A 23169-nucleotide genomic window follows, 5' to 3' on the forward strand; every position below is an offset into this window, starting at 1 on the left:
TTCAAGTGACACTATGATTTATCGCCACTAATCAAGATTCCAATCCCTCATAGACTTCTTGTTTGTATCTGTTTTTGTTCTTTGTTACATAAATATGAGGTTTATATATAAAATTCTGACTGTGTAATATAGGGCTAATGAGTCACAGATGGAAAGATGCTGGCACGTAACCATCTAATAACATTTTAAACTCATATTCCATAGTAAAACAAAAGCAAATTGTACACATCTGTTTTCCAACTCGTAGCATTGCTGAATTTGTGAAGAGTCTATGTTTAAAGAACTTTTACTTGAGGAGAACAAAAAGAGGCTATGGGTCACCCTGAAACTACCCAGCCACCCAATAACCTTATTGGAAAGGATTTGGCAAAAGCGATGCGATGTCCTCGACTTTGCCTCCTCAGAAGCCCCAGCTCTTAAAGAAGGAGAACCAAAGGCATTAGGGCTGAAGAGCTGTCTCAGACTACAAACATAATTTTACTGGCTCTCTTAAGAGAAAAAGATTTCTAATAAGGGGAAATAGGGGAGAAAATATACCCAAACTAATAAAATTTAAAAACTAGAAAATGTCTGGCTTTTCCCCAAAAATATCCTTAAAATAGATTTGGGTGGGAAGTGGGGAGAGTGAGGCATAAACCTAGGAAGGAATCTTGCAGACGCTCAAGGCCAAATATTGTGGTTGTTGTTTGCTTTTTGTATGGTAAACGCATTCTGTGTGGGAAAAAAATTGGAATACAAGCCTCTGGTGTCCCGTGTCATTGAAAAAGAAATCGAACACAGGCAAAATTTCTCTCTCAGACCTACCCAATTGATAAAGCCTGTGAAGACAAATTAGTACAAGCTAGTAAAGTTCAGGCCGTTCAAAGCATCCCTCCCTTGCTCTCCTCTGTTACGGAATTCAAAACCACTTTTCTGCTTCAGGGGGGTGTGTGAACTGTCAAGTTCTCTTGGAAAAGTTACGTGACAGAAGCAATTACTGCAGAGTGTGACCATAAATCCCCCTGACACGAAATCCGCATGTTATAAGAGACAGATTTCCATCCACCACCTCTGCAGGCATTCCTGAGACAGGAAAGACCTGAGAGTCATCATAAGATCGGAGAGAGAAATTTTGATATGTGGGTGGTAAGACTATATTTTGTGAGGCATACTGCAGTTATTTGGAGGAATACGTCTGATCTGACTGCAAAATTCTGTTCACTGTTGTCCAGAAAAAGATTTAATACATGTATATCCTGAGTTGTAAACAGAATTCCAGTAGAAGGAAATTACAGTGTTGTGTTCGTAACAGAGTCTGTAGTTACCTCCATTCTGTACTAACATTTTATATGTAAGAGTCCAGAAATGTTGAGTATATACGTGGAATCCCAGTGGACCTGAGTTCTCTAGTTGACCATTCCCTTGAAGGAATGCTTGGCCTGGGGACCCCCTGTGTCTGACTTTGTTTAGGGTGTGTCAACAAGGCAAGACTTACAGCCGGGATGGGGTGGCTTTAGGTGCGTGCTTGTTTTGTATGTCCACCGGTGGAATGTCTGTGTGACGTTTTGTGTCGTGTTGTTTTGCTGCTGTGCCCTGTCCATAGGGTCTGCCAGGCTTCCCCACAGTTGCCGCTCTGCACAGTAATCAGATCCTCACCGTCAAGGTTTGTGGTTGGCACCCATGGCTGCTCGGTCAGAGCCCGCAATCAGCATAAGAGTGAGCAAGAACAGCTCAACTGGCTTGCCGAGTCCAGTCACTCCCTTCCATCCCGCACAGCAGGTCATCGGGCATCCAGGACCTCACCTCCATCAGTGAGATCACATGTATATTAAAAAGGAGACTCTTGACCCCGAAAGAGGGGAGGATATTGAAGTCGAAGAAAGGCAGGCAAGCTCTCATAGGCTGTGCCATGCCCTGGTAGTCTGATTGGCATGCATCACCATGCTCTGTGAAAGCTTTCAGTACATCAGATAATCCTAAATACTCTGGACTTCGGGCATCAAAAACATGACAGTCGCGTTCATGCCACATTATGCTGGTTGATGAATCTGACAGAATTTGAACTGGCACTTTGTCTCTGGACTTTCTGCTTGGAGTACAGGTGACTCGAGGTTACCTGCTTCGCTATATACAATGTTTAAAAAGACCCAACACCCACAGCAAACAAAAAAAGATTCATTTCTAACCAAAAATCTGGTTTCACCACCCCATTTCAGGGTTATGGTTCTTTCAAGAAGAGCCAGAGGGTCCAATGTCAGACACAAGTACCAGTTCTGTTTTTCTGGATGGTTATTATAAGTCTAATGCGTGTATCTTTATTTCTTTCTTGGGGTCTTCTGATGCCTATTCTTCAACTCTCTCACCTCTGAACTCCAACCTTTGACCTCACCTGACTGATCAGATGGTGTTTCCTAAAATCAATCATGGGTTTCTCTCTGCTGATCAGCAGCTCATTAAACGCCGCCTGATTAAGGTAGTGCTTATTCTTGCTCAAGTTGGATTTCTCCTTTACATTCAATTTTTACTCTGTATACTGTTGCTTAACTATTTATCTTTCATGGGTGGGGTGTGGGTGGTGGGTATTTATTTTAAAATATACTACAGCGAAATTATGTTTCATGAGCTGCATTTGTTTGAAATGTATATGAAAATACCCAAAGCAAAAGGTATAGAAAGTCTATCTAATTTTTTCTTAAATGAAGAAAAAGGAAAACAGCGTAAAAATTATATCCAGCGATAGATCCAGTTTCTAAGCTCTCTAGCTTTAGAAATGTATAAATTATTTCTCAGCATGACTAGAGCCTTGTGTGTCAAATTTTATAAGTTATGAAAAAGTAGATATTTGTCCAATTATAAATGCAGCCATTTTATTAAGCAAGGTGAATATAACCGATGCAGCATTGTCATGGATAAAGTTATGCAGAGGTTTTCCGCCAGCTCTGATATAATGATAACGTACACACTACTTCCAAGAGCTGAGAGTGCTGGTTCCTGAGCTTTGATTTCAACAGTGTCTACTCAGCTCACCCAGCATGAATATTTATTTGCTTCCTGCTGGCAGGCAAATTGCCTACAGGCTTTACGTTTCTGGTTGTTCGGGTTCTTTTTATAGTATAAACATGGATTAGATAATACAAATTTAAAGTGTTGAAAAGAAGACCTGGGTCTTTATCTCTCACAGTTATTGTTGGTCTGTCCCCTTCTGCACTGCAGGGTGACCAAGGTCAGGCTGGGCCGCCAGGCCCTCCGGGCCCACCGGGCCCAAGAGGGCCGCCTGGGGACACAGGGAAGGATGGCCCCCGCGGAATGCCAGGCATGCCCGTGAGTTGCTTTTTTGGATCTGTTGTTCTCACTGGTTTTGTTTCCTTTGAAGTGCTGAGAATTGGGATGGAGTTGGGGACGAGGGGCTGGTGGAGGTCAGGTGAGTGGAGTCGGTTGAGGGAACTGGGATGATAGGAAAGTCACCGGTCAGAGAAGCCACTGCCAACAAGATTCTGCTCCACACTCAACCCACTGGGCACCCATGCAAACCACAGGAGAGGCCTGGAAACAGCGACTGACCTGGTGTTCAGGTAAGCCTCAAGAAGCCTGCGGGTAGAGATGCCTGATCACATGTGTCCTGACTGCCACGGAGGACCTCAAAACCTTTGGTTTAAGTGGAAGGCTGGCTTGAAAAACTAGACGGGAGATTGGTAACATCCCAAAGGACCAAAACAGAGACAATAAAGTCGTATGCAATTTACAGAAAGTAAAAGAGATAAATCATTCTAATGTTTAATCCTTTGCAAGTAATTGCTAATAAAACAGTGAAATTAATGGTTAAAACAACAGCATTTACGATTTGAATATCCTTTATCCTTTGTATGTGAAGCTTATGAATAGAAATAATTTAGCCATCTCAATACTTTGATCTAAGTACTAATTTACTCAGTACTTACTTAGATTGGTGAAGTGTCAATAATAGAGTAACACAAGACATCAGATAAATGATTTAGTTTTGTAGAGGCAAGTCAGCGATTTAAAGAAATAATGGAAAAGGTAAAAAAATTTGTACACTTACGACTTTTGGACCAGAAGTTTAGGTTTATTGCTGAATTAAACTATTTATTTAATATATTGCTTTAACTTATCTTCATTAGTGTTTTCACAGTACAAAGGTAATAATAAAATATTAATCCACAAATAGAAAAAATTGAAAATAAAGGTAACCAAAAAAGAAAAACGTCTGCCATAGTCATTAATGTTTGGCATATTTAATTTTTATATTTGCATATTTATTTATGTGAATATAGGGTACCTTAAACCTTTTCTGAGACAACCCCCTCTCCAAAAGCTGCAGTAAATTTGTCTTATGAATGAAGTTGACTTTCAGCATAATTTTCTGGTTGTTAGGACTGCTTTCACCGGACCATCAGAGATAGAGGTTTCATCTTAAAACTGTCTTCTAAGGTCTCACTTTTTCTCAGGATGAAACCCCAAAAGATAGAGAAAGCCATAGCTGCTTTACAATATAATCACTCCTACTAGTTTTATTTAGAAAACCTTCTTGGCATAGTTATTAAATTTCTGCAGTAAGTAACATAGAGTCATCATATTAAATCTTAAAATGTTTATAAAATGCATTTGAAGAAAGAACTTCAGTACTCTTTAAATTTCATTATGTTTGCATTCCTCTCTTTAGCCTGAGAAGTATATATTTACATTCTCAATCCCCAGTGGATATTGTGAAAAAGACAAAAAAAAAAAAAAAGATTGACATTGGTTTGTACTGTTTATGGCATTAATAAAATTATCATTATTCTTTTTTAAGGGTGAGCCAGGGAAACCAGGAGAACAAGGCTTGATGGCAAGTATCTGAATTTCTCTTTTCCTATGTTGAAAAGAATGGAAAAACAAGTTACTCAAAGCTGTGCTCAATACTGTGTGTAACAAATGTATCAATTGTGTAACCTATAACAAAAAAAGAGTAAGAATTAGTAAAAGCTCAAAAACTGATAGTGATAACAGAATCACTTTGCTGTACACGTGAAGCTAACACAACATTGTAAGATAACTATACTTCGATTTTTTCAAATGGTAAATGTGTATGTGTGTGTATGTGCGTGTGCTTGCACGTGTGCTCGCTTAGTTACGTCCAACTCTTTGCAACCCCATGGACTGTAACCCACCAGGCTCCTCTGTCCATGGGATTTCTCAGGCAGGAATACTGGAGTGGGATGCCATTTCCTCCTCCAGAAGATCTTCCCGACCCAGGAATTGAACTTGCATCTCCTGTGTCTCCTGCATTGCACGTGGAATCTTTCCCCCACCGAGTCATTGGGGAGGCCCTGGACTCCTTTAAAATAAACAAGCAAAAAAAGTGATAGATACCGTTCATCACATGGTAAGGAGAGCATGAAAACACATCTGCAGAACTGATACAGGAAGAAAAGAAAGAGGGAGATTCCAGGTGAAGCAAGTGACAAAGAACGCTGAGGAAGACTTCTATAAGAGAGATGAAATTCAGGGATACGCCTGTTAAACAGAAATGAGACATCAGAAGAACCAGGTGTGACTTCCCATGAATTAGTAGAGCAAACCTTCCACAGAGATTCAAGGGGGTTTTCTTTTGTTGAAGGGAGAGAGCAGTTGTGCCTTTTTGACCCCCAAAATTGATAATAAAACAGTAAAGTTAATGGTTAAAACATCAGCAGTTACGGTGTGAATATCATTTGTGCTTCCACCCAGAAACAGTTGTGCCTTCCTGATTTCTGACATTATAAAAGAGCATTAAATGATTCCTCTTGGACTTGCCCATAGACATGTGGGTCCCAGCTCCTCAGGTTAGTTTATCCTTTGCCAGAGATAAAGAATTTGGGGCAGCTTGCTGAGCCCCAAAGAGTAGAATTCCTTCAACCTGCCTCTTCCTGTCTCTGCCTGCCTGTCTCTCTCTGGAGTCGCCTCTCTGACCTACTTTGTGACATAAGCAATATTGGGGAACACAGGGCTGTGGTCTAATAACCCAAATTCCAGAGGATGGTGATGTCTCACACTCGCCCTGGATACAGTGATGACAATCAGCTTGATCACGTCCATTCCACGTGATGTGTGACATGCAGCCTGCAGATGTTCAGGATATAAAATGTATTAAAAAAAAAAAAAAGTTAGCTGGGTCGTAGTGAATGCACAGAAACACGCTAGTTGGCCAGTAATTAAAACAAATGTGTGCATAGGCTAAAGGTCAAAGGCTTCCCCTACACAGGATGCCTTTAGCAGCCCTCCTGGGAAGACACTCAGCAAGCTGTAGTCCTAGCTGTCATGGAGCTGTCTTCAGAACGTCACTGATGAAGTGGAAGCATCCTGGGACCACACCTGACCCACTGCCTGGAAATTCTCTGCTCCTGACCTATAGGATCAAGATAGATATTTGATATGGATGATCGGGCAGGACGGATTCTTTTTTAAAAACAAGTAAAATGAAAGAAAAGCAACAACAGTGAAAGAGCGTATGTGAAAATTAAACAAAACATCTGTCATCTGTGGTAACTTTTCAAACAAGTGCAGCATTAGCTCTCAGGATTATAGGATCACAGAAGGTGAAGGATCTTTGGAAATCTTTAAGCATTTGAATGCACCTGTGATTTTTATCATGGATAATGGTCAAAACATTTTACTCCCATACACTCTTATATCAAAGATTACTTGGGATTCTCAGGAGCCCAGGTATGCAGAGTCAACTCAGATTTTTATCATTGCCAGTGATAAATGGTTTTCTACCCCAATGTCCAAAGCAGCTCTGTAATAGATAAAGTTCTAAAATAAAAATGGCTGTTTTAAAAATTATAATCTTATCTTCTCTAAATTCATACATGTACTCTATGATACACTTTGGGAAGAACAATTTAATCTTAATTCCCTACTCTTCCTAGCTTAATGTCATTAAGTATAAATGTCCCATCTAGTCCTAAATGAATTATATCATTGTCTTAATTTGCTCCAATTTCCCATTTCATATAGCTACTTTTCAGATAAAGGTGATCCTTGGATATTTTTTCTCAACTTTTTTTTCTCTTTAAACTCTTCAGATTTAGTTCATACTCTCATTTTAAAAAATGCTGCTAACAAATTCAGTTGAAATCACAAATGTTTGAAGGATGTGTATAATATAGTGATCTTATAAAGTGTGTTGCACAGTTCTTAACAATGTAAAATTCTCCTTTTAAAGAAAACTTGTATAATATATATTTTTAAAAGTAGATAAGTATACATCTCAATGAATCTTCACAATGTACATAATTGTTTAACCACAAACTAGATCAAGAAATAGAATGTCTCATATCCTAGAAAACCTGCCCTGCTTCCTCACCATCCCCCTCTTCTACCTTCTGCTGAAATAGATTAATTTTGCCTGCATTTGAATTTTATAGTAATAGAATCCTACAATATGTAACTTTTGTGTCTGGATTCTTTCATCCGGCGTTATATTTGTGAGATCATCCACCTCTATTTTAATAGCCTTCACAGCTGGTTACAAAAAAAAAAAAAAATTAAGAGGAAGAACCTTACTTCCTTGACTTCCCTGTTAAAACTACATCACTCAAATAGCAGTAAATGAATGAATAGTCTGTCTGACCTTGGGCAAGTCACTTAACCTCTCAATTATTCATCTGTAAAGAAAGGATAATAATACCCTCTCTACCTCCCTTATGAGGTTGCCAAAGACAAATGCTATAAATTAGGAGAAAGCACTTTAAAATATATAATGAAGAATTGTATGAGTATGTTATTATTATTATCACTCAATTGTTCCCTCTAGAGTAAATTACAGGTGAGCATGGATTTATATAACAGATGTATTCCTGTAAAGTTCTATATGAATCAGATTTTCATAAATCAACATAGCTTAAATGTACTGGGAAATTTTGCTATTTAAGGCAATCCTATTCAGAGTCTTTTTGTAAAGGAACATAATCCCCTAATTCCTCTTCCCAGAAAACCAAATTTTTATATATTATTTGCTTAAAGAGAAATATTTCTATTTTTAAAGAAATCACTATTTATGTTTGTTAACTTAAATAGCACCTGGGTATTTTAACCTATCTCAAAGAAGAGATACTAAAAATATAATAGCAACTTTCATGAGGAGAAAATTTTCCTTAGAAATTTTCTTTTTCTTTCAAATATTACGTGTAGGGGATGGGGAGCAGTGAGTGTGTTTTGACTCAAAGTCTGGTAGAAAGAAAAGTATATCATGCCAGTAATTCTGACCTCAAAACAACTTAAAGAGCGTATAACTGTAGTCTGTGACCCTTTTTACTGATCTATAAAATGTAGGCAACGATTTCTATTCTACCCCACTCACTGGGATATGGTAAGAAGCAAGTGAAATAATAAAAAATGTGAAAATGCTTTATGAAACAAAAACTTGCCATAAGTGAGAAGTATTGCTGTTAAGATAAAAATGTCAGATGCCATAACTTCACTTGCAGAAAGCCCACTCGATGAGCCCTAAGGGCTAACAGAGTGATTATAGCTATCAATTAGAGTGTGTCAAATACTGCGATTGATAATGCACCTTAATCCTTTTGTCTTATTTGTTGCTGTCATTGTTTTTGGCCTTCTCTTACGTATCACATCTTCTTACATCATCAGCTTTTCACAACACACCACCAGTTCAACCAAGGGAAGATAATAAATGCCACTGCTCTCATCTTTTGCATAGTACGCTAAACCCACTACATCTGTTGGGTTCTATCATGGGAGAGTGTTTGCTTTCATGAGGATCTTGAGAGGCACTATAGAATTTTTTAAAAGTTTAAGTATCTCTAATGATGAAATGGAAAAACACTAGGAATGATCTAAAATTAGCTCTTATAAAACTGTTTATGAGTCTGTCAGGTGGGGAATTCGTTTTTGTAATCCAGGCTATATATTTTATATTGCAAAAATAATCATCTGCAGATTAACAGCATCTCTGATAGAATAAAAGAGAAGTCTTGCTTCTCAAGCAGTTCCACATTTATTTAGCCCTGCTGTGCATCTATTCCATAAATAAGGCCTTCAGGTTTTCCGAGTAGTTCTGGAGGAGATTTTGAAAGGCAGAATCTTGAGCTAAAATAAACTGGACCCTATTTAAATAAAGAGAAAATCATTCTGGCTTGTAAAACTAGACTCAAAAATCAAACCAAGAACTGACCACAGCTGGAAATGCTAAATTTCTGAACCCCAGGACAAGTTATCTTTATTTTTCAGTTCTTTCAGTTCAGTTTAGTACAGTTCAGTTCAGTCTCTCAGTCGTGTCCCACTCTTTGCGACCCCATGAATCGCAGCACACCAGGCCTCCCTGTCCATCATTAACTCCCGGAGTTCACTCAGACTCACGTCCATTGAGTCAGTGATGCCATCCAGCCATCTCATCCTCTGCCATCCCCTTCTCCTCCTGCCCCCAATCCCTCCCAGCATCAGAGTCTTTTCCAGTGAGTCAACTCTTCGCATGAGGTGGCCAAAGTACTGGAATTTCAGCTTTAGCATCATTCCTTCCAAAGAACACCCAGGGCTGATCTCCTTCAGAATGGACTGGTTGGATCTCCTTGTAGTCCAAGGGACTCTCAAGAGTCTTCTCCAACACCACAGTTCAAAAGCATCAATTCTTCAGCGCTCAGCCTTCTTCACAGTCCAACTCTCACATCCATACATGACCACTGGAAAAACCATAGCCTTGACTAGACAGACCTTAGTTGGCAAAGTAATGTCTCTGCTTTTGAATATGCTATCTAGGTTGGTCATAACTCTCCTTCAGTTCTGAAGAACTTTTCAGTTCTTAGAACTTTGAATAGTATTGAAATAGTATTTTTGAAGGTGTCTTTCCTTTTGATATTCTTACAGTTTCTTTCTTTGACAAAAGTAGAAGTTCTCAAAAACATAAAAGATAAATGATGTATATTCGGTATACCAACTTGTCCCAGTTTTGTTTTGTTTTTTTTCATATTTATTTATTTATTTGGCTGCACTGGGTCTTGGTTTCAGCATGTAAACTCTTAGTTGCAACATGTGGGATCTAGTTCCCTGACCAGGAATCAAACCTGAGACCCCTGCATTGGGAGGTCAGAGTCTTAGCCGTTAGACCACCAGGGAAGTCCCTGGAAATTATTTTTTTATCCAAAGTATCTATAACCAAGGTTTCCTAGACCATATCCCTTTCCCTACACTTAACTCTTTCTTCCTCTCCCTCCCCCTATATAAACGCAAACTCCATAATGTATCCATTCATCTCTTTATGAATTATAAGAGTACTTACAGTGTCATTCATTGGGCCCTGGTGGTGTCTGAGAGTTTAAAACTCAGAAATTTTTTTTTCTGTTATTGTTCCTTAAAGTGGAATTTATATCGTATCCAAAAATTCATAGGTTTTTTTTTAGTTTATTTTTGTTTTGTCTGCAAACACGTTTAATATATTTGAATATATTAAATATTCAAATGAATACAATGAATTGTATTCAAGTGAATACAATGTATTTCCATAGTAGCTAATAACATAAGCATAAATCATTGCTTCTGCTTCATTTAAGATAAAATTGAATCAACCAATATGTGAAGATTTACTTTAAACATATTTAGTTATAATGTACTGCTATGCCACAGATTTGATAAAAACTTATCATATTACTTAATTGTACTTTGCTCTCTCAGCCTTACTAATCTGCAAGATGATAGAAATCAGACACAGCAGAAGGATTCCCTTCATGATTTTAATCTGGTGGAGCAAGAAAAAGTGTGACAGTGATGGGTACCCAGTCATGTCCAACTCTTTGAGACCCTGTGGACTGTAGCCCACCAAGCTTCTCTGTCTGTGGAATTCCCCAGGCAAGAATACTAGAGTGGGTAGTCTTTCCCTTCTCCAGGGGATCTTCCCAATCCAGGGATCAAACTGGGGTCTCCAACATTGCAGGCAGATTCTTTACCATCTGAGCCACCAGGGAAGCCCTGGTGGAGCAAACAAGCCTTTCAATCACAAATAACCAAAATGACCTAAATCATCTTAGGGTATTTAGTTATTAGACTAGATTTAACAGTGAAATTTTTTTTTATAAAACTGCGTTACTTCAGTTATACACACTGCCTGCTGCGATGCCTTAGCAACCATTCTAAGCTTTATTATCTTCAGTTAATTTAACTGCCCACGAAATAGTGGTGTGTAATAATGGTGTGTAAATGCCACACCAACAGAGCTCTTCTGACCTATGGTGCTTTTCTCTAGAGCCCGTAATACTTGGTTTTCCAAATTGGCCAAGGCCTGCTCCCTTGTTCTTTCACATGTACCTAATATCCAAATCTCTACTAGACTCCAGCTCTCACATGTAGATATCTGGAATGCTCACAGGATCAAACTCCACCCACATGCTTCAAAATACCCACCTCTTTGCCCTGTTACTATAGTGCACAGCAGTGGTATGGCTCACCCTCAGAAGAACAGACCTGGGAAGACGGCAACTCACAGTCCCTGAAGTGAGCTCCAGTCACTGGGGTGGAGAATTCCAAGGTCACAGGTACCCAGAGGACAGTCAAAAGTCAAGGAGTGGGCTACCAAAGGAGGAGGAGTGCAACCAGGAAAGAGATCTCTAAAGCATGGGCCCCAGTGCAAGAACCCCCTTGCCCAGGGTAAGGGCAATACCAAGGCCATGTGTCTGAATGGACTCTTAAACAAATAGACTTCTGCTTTGGTCGGTCACTTCCTTTGAGAAAACTTCACACACAGTCATAGATATTCACATTTCTCTAAGCTAAGTTAGAAACTGTCTTCTCCCCTCCTGCACATTTATCACATCACATATAATATTAACTGTGTTTGGAGCTTAGTGTATTCAATACACTGAGTGACTGAATGATATGAATTGATGATTCAATAAATCAAGTACCAATGCAAGGAAATCCTATTTAGATTTTTATTTTATCCAGTGTCATAGCACACCAGGAGTAGGATTAGACAGGATAAATACAACTACAAAACCACTTTTTCTTCTGCATCACTGTGTATTCATTCATGTATTATAGATAATTTGCAATATGAATGTTCATGAATAGGCATAGTGTAACTAAAAGACTGATTTTCATGAGGAGATTGAAATAATAACTCACAATTTTTAGTCACACTCGATGAGTATTTTTTAAATAGAGCATAAATGATTTAGAAGAAATCTTAGGAATCATCTAGTTAATCACTTTAAAGATAAAGAAATAGCATCAGGATGAATAATAACATGATCAAGCTCACAAAGTAGTCCATGGCAGAAGCAGGGTCAAATCCAGTTCACTGGATTGCAGTCTTATGCATTTTATACCCTAGATCTGCTAGATCTACACTTTCTAATATAGTAGCCACTAGCCATGTGTGGCCATTTAAACTGCAATTAAACAAAATTAAATTTAAAGTTCAGTTCTTAATAATTGTACTAGCCGCATGTCAAGTGCTAAGTCACCACATGTGGTTACTAGCTACCATACTGGGTGGAGCAATAGAGACTATTTCCGTTATTCCAGAAAGTTCTATTGGACAGGACTGGTCTAGATAGAAAACAGATCTGAACAGTAGATGAGTATATATTAAGGTCCTAAATTTAAGTCTTCCTTCTGCTGATTGTGGGATATTTAAATTTTAGCAGTTAGTGTTTTTTAGCATTGTTGATTTAACATGGGAAAAGCACTTACACGTTACTCCTTAGAAATATTTTTTCCTGAGCGTAGCATCGGGTGATAGGCCTTCATAAACCATAAATTTACTGCCTTTATGGTACACTGGGGAAGTATGCTTAATCACAGAGGGCAGAAGAAGCCTGTTAATTTTTCTTTCTTTCCGGATCATTTCCATTTTGGATATAGCACTGAGAAACAATTTATTAAATATTTAGAAAGGATAAAGTGAGCTAATTTCGGCCCTGGATATCTGGTAGGAGGTGATAGAGTCTCTGTTTGGGGATCTAATCAGAGCATAGATTCTCAAATACCTAGATCTGTCTTAAATCTGTTTGCTGTAGTTAACGTTCAATTTTTTGTCTTGGGTCCTGGTTTCATCAAGTGGTAAGAAAAATGTATAGCTTCTTTAATTTCCTGAGCGTTAAGAGACCTCCCTTAAAGAGGTTGGAGCTTCAGGATTTTGAGAAACACCAACAAATGAATCATCCGGGTTTAATATTTTTCCCCAAAAGTCAGCACATGAGATAGAGAAGTCAAAAATAATTTATTCTTTAAAAAAAATTAATTACTGCATTTAAAACTTTTTTCATCAAATATTCATGAATTAAAATATAGTAACATGTCATCTTATAGATAGGCTCTAAAGGAGACCTGTTTTAGAGAAACTTCTTCAAACAATAGAAATTATGGAGTGATATTATTGAAATGAAAAAATCCCAGATACTTGAGCAGAAACAACTGCCTCAAAACTGAGGACTTCAAGGAGAAAAATAGAATGATGTCTAACTTCCCATAAGAAGAGCTTCAGTTCAGTTCAGTTGCTCAGTCGTGTCCAACTCTTTGTGACCCCATGGACTACAGCACACCAGGCTCTCCATCACCAACTCCCGGAGCTTGCTCAAACTCTTGTCCATTGAGTCGGTGATACCAACCAACCATCTCACCCTGTGTCATCCCCTTATGCTCCTGCCTTCAATCTTTCCCAGCATCGGGGTCTTTTCTAATGAGTCAGTTCTTCACATCAGCTGGCCAAAGTATTGGAACTTGTCCATGCATTTTCTAAATAGATAATGATGGATGAATCACCCTAGTGTTTTGATTCTATTAAGTACTACTGTGAGGCAACCATTTTTATTTCAAAATATTGTTTATATATACTGGGAGATTTTTGCTTTTTAAATTTGACTAAAAGTTTTAGACAGCCATCTATTAAAAAAACAAAAAAAAAAAACAAAAAAAAACACCAAGCTTTTTCCAGTGATAAGAAGGAAGATAGCTAGACTTGTAAAACAATGGCAGAAGTTTGGTAAATGGAATTTTGTAATTTTCATATTTACTCATTCATTGTTGCAATGCAGTCAATAATGATTTATTTGCTAGGAACTGACCTAGGTGCTGAGGATGTAAAATATATGACCTGAAGAATTTGCTTCCTAGTCAAGTAGATTTTATAAATATGTAAATATATTAAAATTCAGCCAGTTAAAATGTGCTCAAGAAACATGGAGGACAAAAACAGGCTCTGTCTGGGTGAACCGGAGAAGGTTCAAAGAGGAAGTGATTGAAGGTTGCTGAGCCTCAAAGGATGATGAAGACCTTTACGTGAAGTCTTAATGTATGGATGACTTGCTGTGACTGAAGAGAGAATTCATGGAGGACTCAAAACGAAAATGAGGCTCTCTCAGCTCAGCTCCGTCCCACTCTTTTTTTGTTTATTCTGTGCTCCTTCTTACCCAGTCCATCTGAATCATTGGCTTTTGTACTGAAAACATATCAGCACACTTTATATTCTAAACATTTCCCCAAAGTTTCTAGTTTGGCATTTCCACACACTTAAGCCATGAAATCTGAATCTTGTAAAACATCACTTGAATTATATTCCAGTCTCCCATATAATAGTGGCTAGAGTTTATGTTTCTTGACCCTCTCTCATCAGACATCCAAGCAGAACACGAAATGTTGTAAAAGTACATCTTACATGAATCCCTCTTAAGTAAGACAAGCTTCTATTATTTATTTCAAATTTCCCCTTATTCTTTGAAACCAATTTTTTGTATCTTCTGATCTTGTGACCAGGTTAATAGCTTTCACAAAGTTATAATTAAAGTCCGTTGCAGCAAACTCTTGAAAAAGTCTGATATTAACATTTTATGACTCCAATAAGTTAGATTTCATGTTATCATTTTTCCCATAGAAACAGACTTTAAAAAGTATTTTCTTCATTTTGCCTAACTTTTATTAAATCATGGAACAATTCTTAACTCAAAAAGGAAATAATTTTAAGTGGCTTAATAGATTGGGGCTTTTCTCTCCTTCACAGATGGACCACCTCTCTTTCGTTCCCTTTGTTTTTTTATTACAGAAGCTGGTTGTATATTCTTGCATCCAGGAATGACCAGCAGCTTTCAGAGCTTCAGTTTTACTGTTAGCCATCAGGGACAGAGCAGGAACTGTGTCCGCCCCCTGCTCACACAGAACATCATCTCCTAATAGCAGGCAACCAGAAGTTGCCTTAAAACACCTCCCAAGAGGCATCCTAAAGCACATCATTTAGAAACTCTACATCCTGTTTAAGTAATTAATGCCTCAATCAAATTTCTGCTAGCATCAGTAGTGTCGGAAAACTTCATTAATTTTTTTCTATTCCATGATCTCTCAAACAAAAGACTTTTTAATTAAAAAAAATGATATTTTTACAAGCTGGAAAGTGAAGCCAATGCATAATAGCTATAGAAATATCCATTTCATAACTGCCTGCTTTGAAGATTACCATGGTTTGATAATTCTACTTACTCTTTGCATGATGGCTTTCTGAAGTGCATTAGAGACCTTAGACCTACATTCACATCCATGACAGTCTCTGAATGAATGAGACCACGTAGACAAAATGATTTTTGTTTTGCAGTTTTAATGTAGAAACTATGAATTGAATTACTCTACTCACTTTTGCACTTAGAGGTAATCTAGAGGCTATGAAATTAGGCTTGTAGCATTAGAATGACTTGGGTGAACAGGAGTGAAAAATCTTGTCATTGTAATTTTTTTCTGTTGTTTGTTTTTATATTCTTTTTATTTTAAACTTTTAATTTTGTATTGGGGTATAGCCAATTAACATTGTTGTGATAGTTTCACAACTAGTGAAGGGACTCAGCCATACATATACAATGTATCCATTCTCCCCCAAACCCCCCTCCTATCCAGGCTGCCACATAACACTGAGCAGAGTTCCATATGCTATACAGTAAGCCCTTGTTAGTTCTCATTTTAAACATAGCAGTGTGTACATGTCCATCCCAAACTCTCTAACTGTCCCTTCACCCTGGCAACCATAAATTCATTGTCTAAGTTGTGTTGTCATTCTTATCTTGAGACACTATTGTCTAAGATATTAGGGGAAACTTGATTTACTCCATGTATTTATTATTCATTCCTATAATTTTTATCAACCTCAGTTCACTTCAGTTGCTCAGTTATGTCTGATTCTTTGCAACCCCATGGACTGAAGCACTCCAGGCTTCCCTGTCCATCACCAACTCCCAGAGCTTGCTCAAACTCATGTCCATCGAGTTGGTGATGCCGTCAAACCATCTCATCCTCTGTCACCCCCTTCTCCTCTTGCCTTCAATCTTTTCCAGCATCAGGGTCTTTTCCAGTGAGTAAATTCTTTGCATCACATGGCCAAAGTAGTGGAGCTTCAGCTTCTGCATCCATCCTTCCAATGAATATTCAGGACTGATTTCCTTTAGGGTTGATTGGTTTGATCTCCTTGCAGTCCAAGGGACTCTCAAGAGTCTTCTCCAACACCACAGTTCAAAAGCATCAATGCTTTGGCATTCAGCTTTCTTTATGGTCCAACTCTCACACATACATGACTACTGAAAAAAATAGCATTGACTAGATGGACCTTTGTTGGCAAAGTAATGTCTCTGCTTTCTAATATGCTGTTCAGGTTGGTCATAGCTTTTCTTCCAAGGAGCAAGCATCTTTTAATTTCATGGCTGCAGTCACCATTTGCAGAGATTTTGGAGCCCAAGAAAATAAAGTCTTCACTGTTTCCATTATTTCTCCATCTATTTGCCAAGAAGTAATGAGTAAGCACCATTTTGCTGATGATCTGTAGTCCGTACACATGTGAGCTGCCTTCCCTCTCCACAGCCCTGCCTTCTACCACCCACCTATTGCCTCCTTGCTGTTATTTGAACACCCTGAGCATGTGCCCACCTCTTGACCTTCGTACTCCTTCTTCCCTTGCCTGGAATATCCTTGCTCCTTCTACATGCATGACTGTCTTGATGGCCTCTTCTAGAGTTCTATCCAAGTGTCACTTTATCCCTAGGCCTTCACCAAATCGCCAATTTAAAATGCCACCACATACACTTCTCCCAGTTCCAAACCCCCTATCTGCTTTAACACTTACCCCCTGACACAACTTTATATTTTACTTGTTTATTTTATTTATTTATTTATTTATTTTTTTGCTATCTTTCTCCATTAACTAGACTATGAAGTCCAGGAAGGCTTGCATTTTCATTTATTTTGTTCACTACTATATCCCCAGTGCCTAGACCATTGCCTGACACTTAATGGGTATTTAAATAACTGCTAAGTGGATGAATTCATGAATGAACCCAAAAGAACTGAGCATTTACTATGCCAACTATTGTGCATGATAAGAGAAGTTTAGAATGAAGAAAGAAGTAACCCAACAATCACAACTCTGTTGGTAAATTCTGGGAAGAAGTGCAGTCATAAGGGTACTTTGGAAAACAAAAGAAGGAGACCTAGCCTGAGAGGGGTGGCCCTGAGCTCTGAATTATGTAATGGGTGGAGGAGGGAAGACCAGAGAGAAAAAGGCCATTAAGGGAACAGACAGCCAGATGATGCAGAGGTGTAGAGATGAGAAAGCATAGCTTTTTCAACTGAGGAAAGGTATGAACCTGAAAGCATTTTAAGAAAGGTCCTTAGGCATCACTATGCAGAAAGGGTTGAAGAAGACTGAAAACACGGTGGCTTTTAGCTGGGTGTGACATTCGCTTAGGTGAGAGAGATGAGGGTTGAACAAGACCAGAGCAATGCTGCTGAAGAAGAGGGTGAACTGGAGGTTGTTCTCGAGTTAAGTATCTGGAGGAGTAAAAGATCACCCTCAAGCCCGAGTAATCCACCATTTGGTAAAGGCAATCGCTAAATGGGAACTACAATATTCCTTTAACTTACTTGGCTGCCACTTTTATACATAATATTTTATATAATCTTTAAAAATGGAATCTAGTGGGGCAGGAACAGGAATGAGAATCAGTGCACTGTATAATTTCTTGCTTGTTTATAACTTTTTGCTTAACTTGTCATCACTCTCTATAGTCTTTTCTGAAAGAACATGAAAACTCAGGTGCCAACATTTATATGCAGATGAGTGATGCAATTACTCCACGCTTAGAAGTTTTCAATGGCTCATTTGATCCTTATGAATTGTTATGTTCACTATGCAAGATCCTTTAATGAAAAAAGCTCATACATTCTGACCAAGAGCTTATGTCAGAGTGAGTATATTTTAAGATATAGTTTAACACTTCTAGAATTGAACTTAAATATAATTTATCATATTGAGATTCTGAATGTTACACAATTTTCAATCTGTAGATAAGGATAAAGAAATGATAACAGAAAATAAAAGAGACTAGATAACAGAAAATAAAAGAGTCTACAAAGTAAATGCAAACATACAAGTGCCCGCCAAGAAAATATGTAAGAAAGGAACAATTCATTGATTGATAAGAATGAACTAAAAAGATTGACTCAGTTTTGAAAACTATTTGATTCAAACTTTTAAGACATGGGGTAACAATAATGGATTTATTTTAGAAAACTTAGAACATAAGAACAATTTTAATTTTAGGAATAATAGGAAATACTAGCTTGACTGGTGAATAACGAATTTATGAGTCTTCATCCAAATCATTATTCGGACTAAGAATATAAGCAAGTTTATGAAAGATGAGATAAGTCAGTCATTGGTTCTATGGCATTTGCTCACTGTTTTATAAATTTGTATTTATACTAGAGGCCACAAAACCACTCAGATGTGGACATCTTAACCAACTGGTAACAACATACCCTAACTTCAAAATCAATTTTTGGTCAGTGAAGCTTTCATTGATTGGTCCTTGGAAGGAAAGTTATGACCAACCTAGATAGCATATTAAAAAGCAGAGACATTACTTTGCCAACAAAGGTCCATCTAGTCAAGGCTATGATTTTTCCAGTGGTCATGTATGGATGTGAGAGTTGGACTGTGAAGAAAGCTAAGCGCCAAAGAATTGATGCTTTTGAACTGTGGTATTGGAGAAGCCTCTTGAGAGTCCCTTGGACTGCAAGGAGATCCAACCAGTCCATTCTAAAGGAGATCAGTCCTGGGTGTTCATTGGAAGGACTGATGCTAAAGCTGAAACTCCAATACTTTGGCCACCTCATGAGAAGAGTTGATTCATTGGAAAAGACCCTGATGCTGGGAGGGGTTGGGGGCAGGAGAAGGGGACAGCAGAGGATGAGATGGCTAGATGGCATCACCGACTCAATGGACATAAGTTTAAGTGAACTCCAGGAGTTGATGATGGACAGGGAGGCCTGGCATGCTGCGATTCATGGGGTCGCAAAGAGTCGGACACGACTAAGCAACTGAACTGAACTGAAGTGAAGCTTAAATTTAATAACCACAATGCCACAGATATATAATGGGATTATTAGTGCATATTCAAAAAATATATACATAAGCAAAATACTGATCAAAATTGCTATCTGTGTGTGTGTGTGTGTGTGTGTGTGTGTGTCTGTACTCACTTGAACGCATGTCTGTGTCTTATATTCAACACTGCTTTTTCCTAGTTCCCTTCTAATGATAAATGACACTATCTTTGGCTTGCAACCATTTTTCCTGCCAGCACGATCACAGGAGTATATGCATACTTTTGGTAGCTGAGGATATATCCTTGGCAACATTGTCATGAAAATACAAGATATGTATTCACAATTCAAAATTAACGCTACATCTTAAAACTGCTTTTACTTTAGGAGTTTAGCAAAAATAGCAGTAGTTTTCTAACAGTGAGAAAATATGATTTTTATAACCTCCTTTGATTTTTATTAAGTATTGTATTAAAATATGCAACTAATAAGATTTCACAGATTTCAGAGCTGTGAGCAGTTTTTCTAAATCTCTGACTTACTGTGATCATGCAACAAAGACAAAATTAGAAAATACCAGATATGTTCATCTCTAGTTAAAACATCTGATTTAAAATTTGCTCTTATTTTCATCTGAAAATTTCCCTTCTAGGGTTATATGTCAATGTACAAAATGTCCAATTTAATGAACAGTATTCTTTCAAGTGGCAGTTAGGTTTAAAATGGGAAACAAACCTTTTTGAATTGAACATATACATTCTCAGTCTAAACATTGAATTAATGTACTTTTTGTTATATGATTTCCTTTTCAACATCAACATTTTAAAAAGTTAAATACTCTGGAGACACTTGGAAAAATGGAATCCTAGACAATGATGAAACCCAAGTCTTTCCTTCACTCTCAGATCTCCTATCACTGCAGCTTCGAGATTCTGCCTTTACTTAGCATTAACATTCACTTCCCAAACAATTTACCCAAGTGAGGAAATGATTACACATGTTTATGTGCTAAGCGGAAGGAACCCGTGCAGAGCAGGAAGCTCTGATATGGTTACAGAGATAATTGATTGAGAAAGATCCCTGAGGATGGAGGCAAGGATGGATCCCAGAGTCTATGGATGCCTCTGCCGTGTGGGAGGAGGGCATCTTCCCCCTCTGATATAGGAAGGAGAGCCACGTGGGTTTGAGTTGATGAGAGACATGATGCTGGGAAATTTATTCCTAGAGACTGTTTTCTCTGCAAAATCTAAAACAGAGATTTTTAAATTGAAGGAGTAAGATAAGTGAAGAGACAGTCAGACCATGCAGATATATGAGATAACAAGTTCATTAAGAAAATGGTTGGTTGAGTATATCAAAAAGGAATATATATGGCAAAACATTAATGGTTACATGTAAGTGTAACATATAAATGATAAATACATAAGTGTAGATTATATTACTCTTCCTACCCTTTATCATGCTTTTAACTTTTTGTAATAAAAAGGAAAAAGAAAAAAAATTCACTTTCTTTCAGTTCCTAGGCTTGTAGGCCAGTATTTTTTCATATGTCTGAACATTCTATCTCCTTACCCCTATTGTCACTGAGTCAATAAAGCTACATCCTACATTTTTTTAAAAAAAGGAATATATAAAGGTGATATTGCACAGTGCACTTTCAAAAACCTAACGCTGATTATACGAGGAAATTGTTAGTCTTCCTGATGATTGCAAAATAATTTATGAGGAACAGATTCTCTGAATGTTCTTAAACAGTGTATTTTTAATTAAAAAATTATGCATGACCAATTCTTCCTCTAATTACCATTCTCTTACTTTATTTTATGTTAGAGTCCAATGTAAGATGCTGATTATCTGAAATGTCACACATTGAAAATAAGTTAGCCATTAAGTGTAAAATACACTGAAGTTAAAAGCATTTTTGAAAGAATTGGGAAAAAAGTGCTTAATATTTTTATTTAAAAATAGACCTCAGTAGTCAGAATTATAGCTCTATTTGTGCTCTTTTCTACCATCTCAAAGAATGCCTTGCTCTAAATAAAGCCCACAGATCCCCAACATTGACTTGGCGGTCAAAGAACTCTAAATCTCAGAACTGCCACATTTCCATTTTAAATGTAAATATTCCCATTCATCTTCCTAAATATTATATTTCTTCTCCCCCGTCCCTCCACCCCAGTGTCATAGTCTATGCAACAGCTGACAGCATCTTCTGTTCCCTTTTTTGGTGCACACTAGTTGCCACAATTGGCTTTGGCATCCCCTAGTTTGGAAACAAGTTTTTGTGCAGGTCGATGGGCCACATTTCATAAGAGGAAGAATAGAACAAAACATGTTTCTTCATAATGCCATTCAATGATTTCCTTTGCAAATCTGCTTCCTGAAGTTTTGCAGATGCAGAAGTCATAGAACAAGTCAGTGGGCTGGGAACTGCATTGCATTTTAAGTGTTTCTAGAAGCAACATCTCCAGCCTTTTAAATGAGACTGAAGTGATAGATTTGCAGGTGTTTGAAGAAACAGATGCGCTGGAAGGGCAAAGGTTATTTTTTTGATTAATTTATAGTTGATTTACAATATTGTGATTCTTTTTTTAAAAGCAAAAATTGGGGTCCTACTGCATAACGTTCTTCAAAAGAAAACAAGAGAGAGAAAATAAAATTTTAAAAAAAGAAAAAAAAAAGAGAACAAGAGAAGAAAAGACCCATTGTGTACTTCCAACCGAAAATTCTCGTTTTCCTTGATGTACACAACATCAGCATATGTCAGCAAAGAGAACCTTACAGAATAGGACAACTTTAATCAGTCATTTAAGTTTAAAATGGTTACAATATTATGTTAATTGAATTATTTTTCTTTTTTAGGGTCCTCTGGGACCTCCAGGACAAAAGGTAGAGTATAAACAATACTGTGAAAGTAATTATATCCCCATCACCTAATGACTGGCCTGAGAAGGGAATGGAATTAGCTACTGTGAGCCATACCAAAGCAGTCTGGTTTGTGCGTTCTGCTTTCTAAAAATACAATCATATAATGTGAGCCATTAGATTTCTAATTGACTCCATTATAGAAAGTCCAATAAATCCAGAGCAGACTTTTATTAAGCTGTCTGCCAAATGTGTAGGTTATTGAGTTTTTTAATTCCAATACTAGTAAAATATTGTGACAAAACTTAGAAATCTGAAGGGTCATAAGACATAGCAAATTAAATGCATGGTCTTGCACAAATGTATGATTGTCAAAGGACCATTAAACTTGCTTGGTGGCTATATTCAAGTGGCCCACTATTATCTCCCTTTGCTGAAGCAACCCAAAAAATGGCTTCCCGATTGTTATTTCAACATTATCCAGAGCCATCAGACTTGACCCTTTACATTCTGGAGAGGAGAGTCTAACACTTCTAAAATTACATCAATTCTACAGTAGTAAATGCATCAATAGCAGGTAGATGGCCCTTTGTGAACAAAACATCACTAAACCCCCACTCCCTATCCACCTCCCGCCCTACAAGGAGGACATAAAAGGATATTTAACCTGCAGATAACCAAAATAATAATAATAATAATTGTATTACAACAGGTGGAAAAGTGATTATTCTTTATCTTTGGAATCCATCAAAGATAGAGACGTTTATCCCCCAAGCTTGGGCATGTGGCATCTGTTGAAACATGACCCCACGAACCAAGTAAAAGCCAGTGTGTAGTGAGACAACTTGTGTACAGGAACACTTTGTCCTTTGCAATAATGTCTCTATTAAGTATGGTGTGAAATTGTAAAGCTACCCTAATCCACATGCTACCAGGATAAAATTACTGCCTCAGGCTTTGGGAAGTCCTTTAATGACC

The 23169-nt window shown here is 37.7% G+C and overlaps 1 protein-coding gene across 1 annotated transcript in view; it reads left to right on the forward strand.

Annotated features, from left to right (window-relative positions):
* Positions 1-23169, forward strand: part of COL25A1 (collagen type XXV alpha 1 chain) — a 516301-nt gene that overhangs the window by 377209 nt on the left and 115923 nt on the right. The window contains exons 8-11 of the mRNA XM_070791080.1: positions 1583-1642; positions 3193-3300; positions 4790-4825; positions 22189-22215. Of these exons, the coding sequence (XP_070647181.1) occupies positions 1583-1642; positions 3193-3300; positions 4790-4825; positions 22189-22215 (231 nt within the window). The remainder of the gene's footprint in view (positions 1-1582; positions 1643-3192; positions 3301-4789; positions 4826-22188; positions 22216-23169) is intronic.

The sequence above is a fragment of the Bos indicus genome, chromosome 6 (genome assembly GCF_029378745.1).
Source record: "Bos indicus isolate NIAB-ARS_2022 breed Sahiwal x Tharparkar chromosome 6, NIAB-ARS_B.indTharparkar_mat_pri_1.0, whole genome shotgun sequence".
Taxonomy (NCBI): Eukaryota; Metazoa; Chordata; class Mammalia; order Artiodactyla; family Bovidae; genus Bos; species Bos indicus.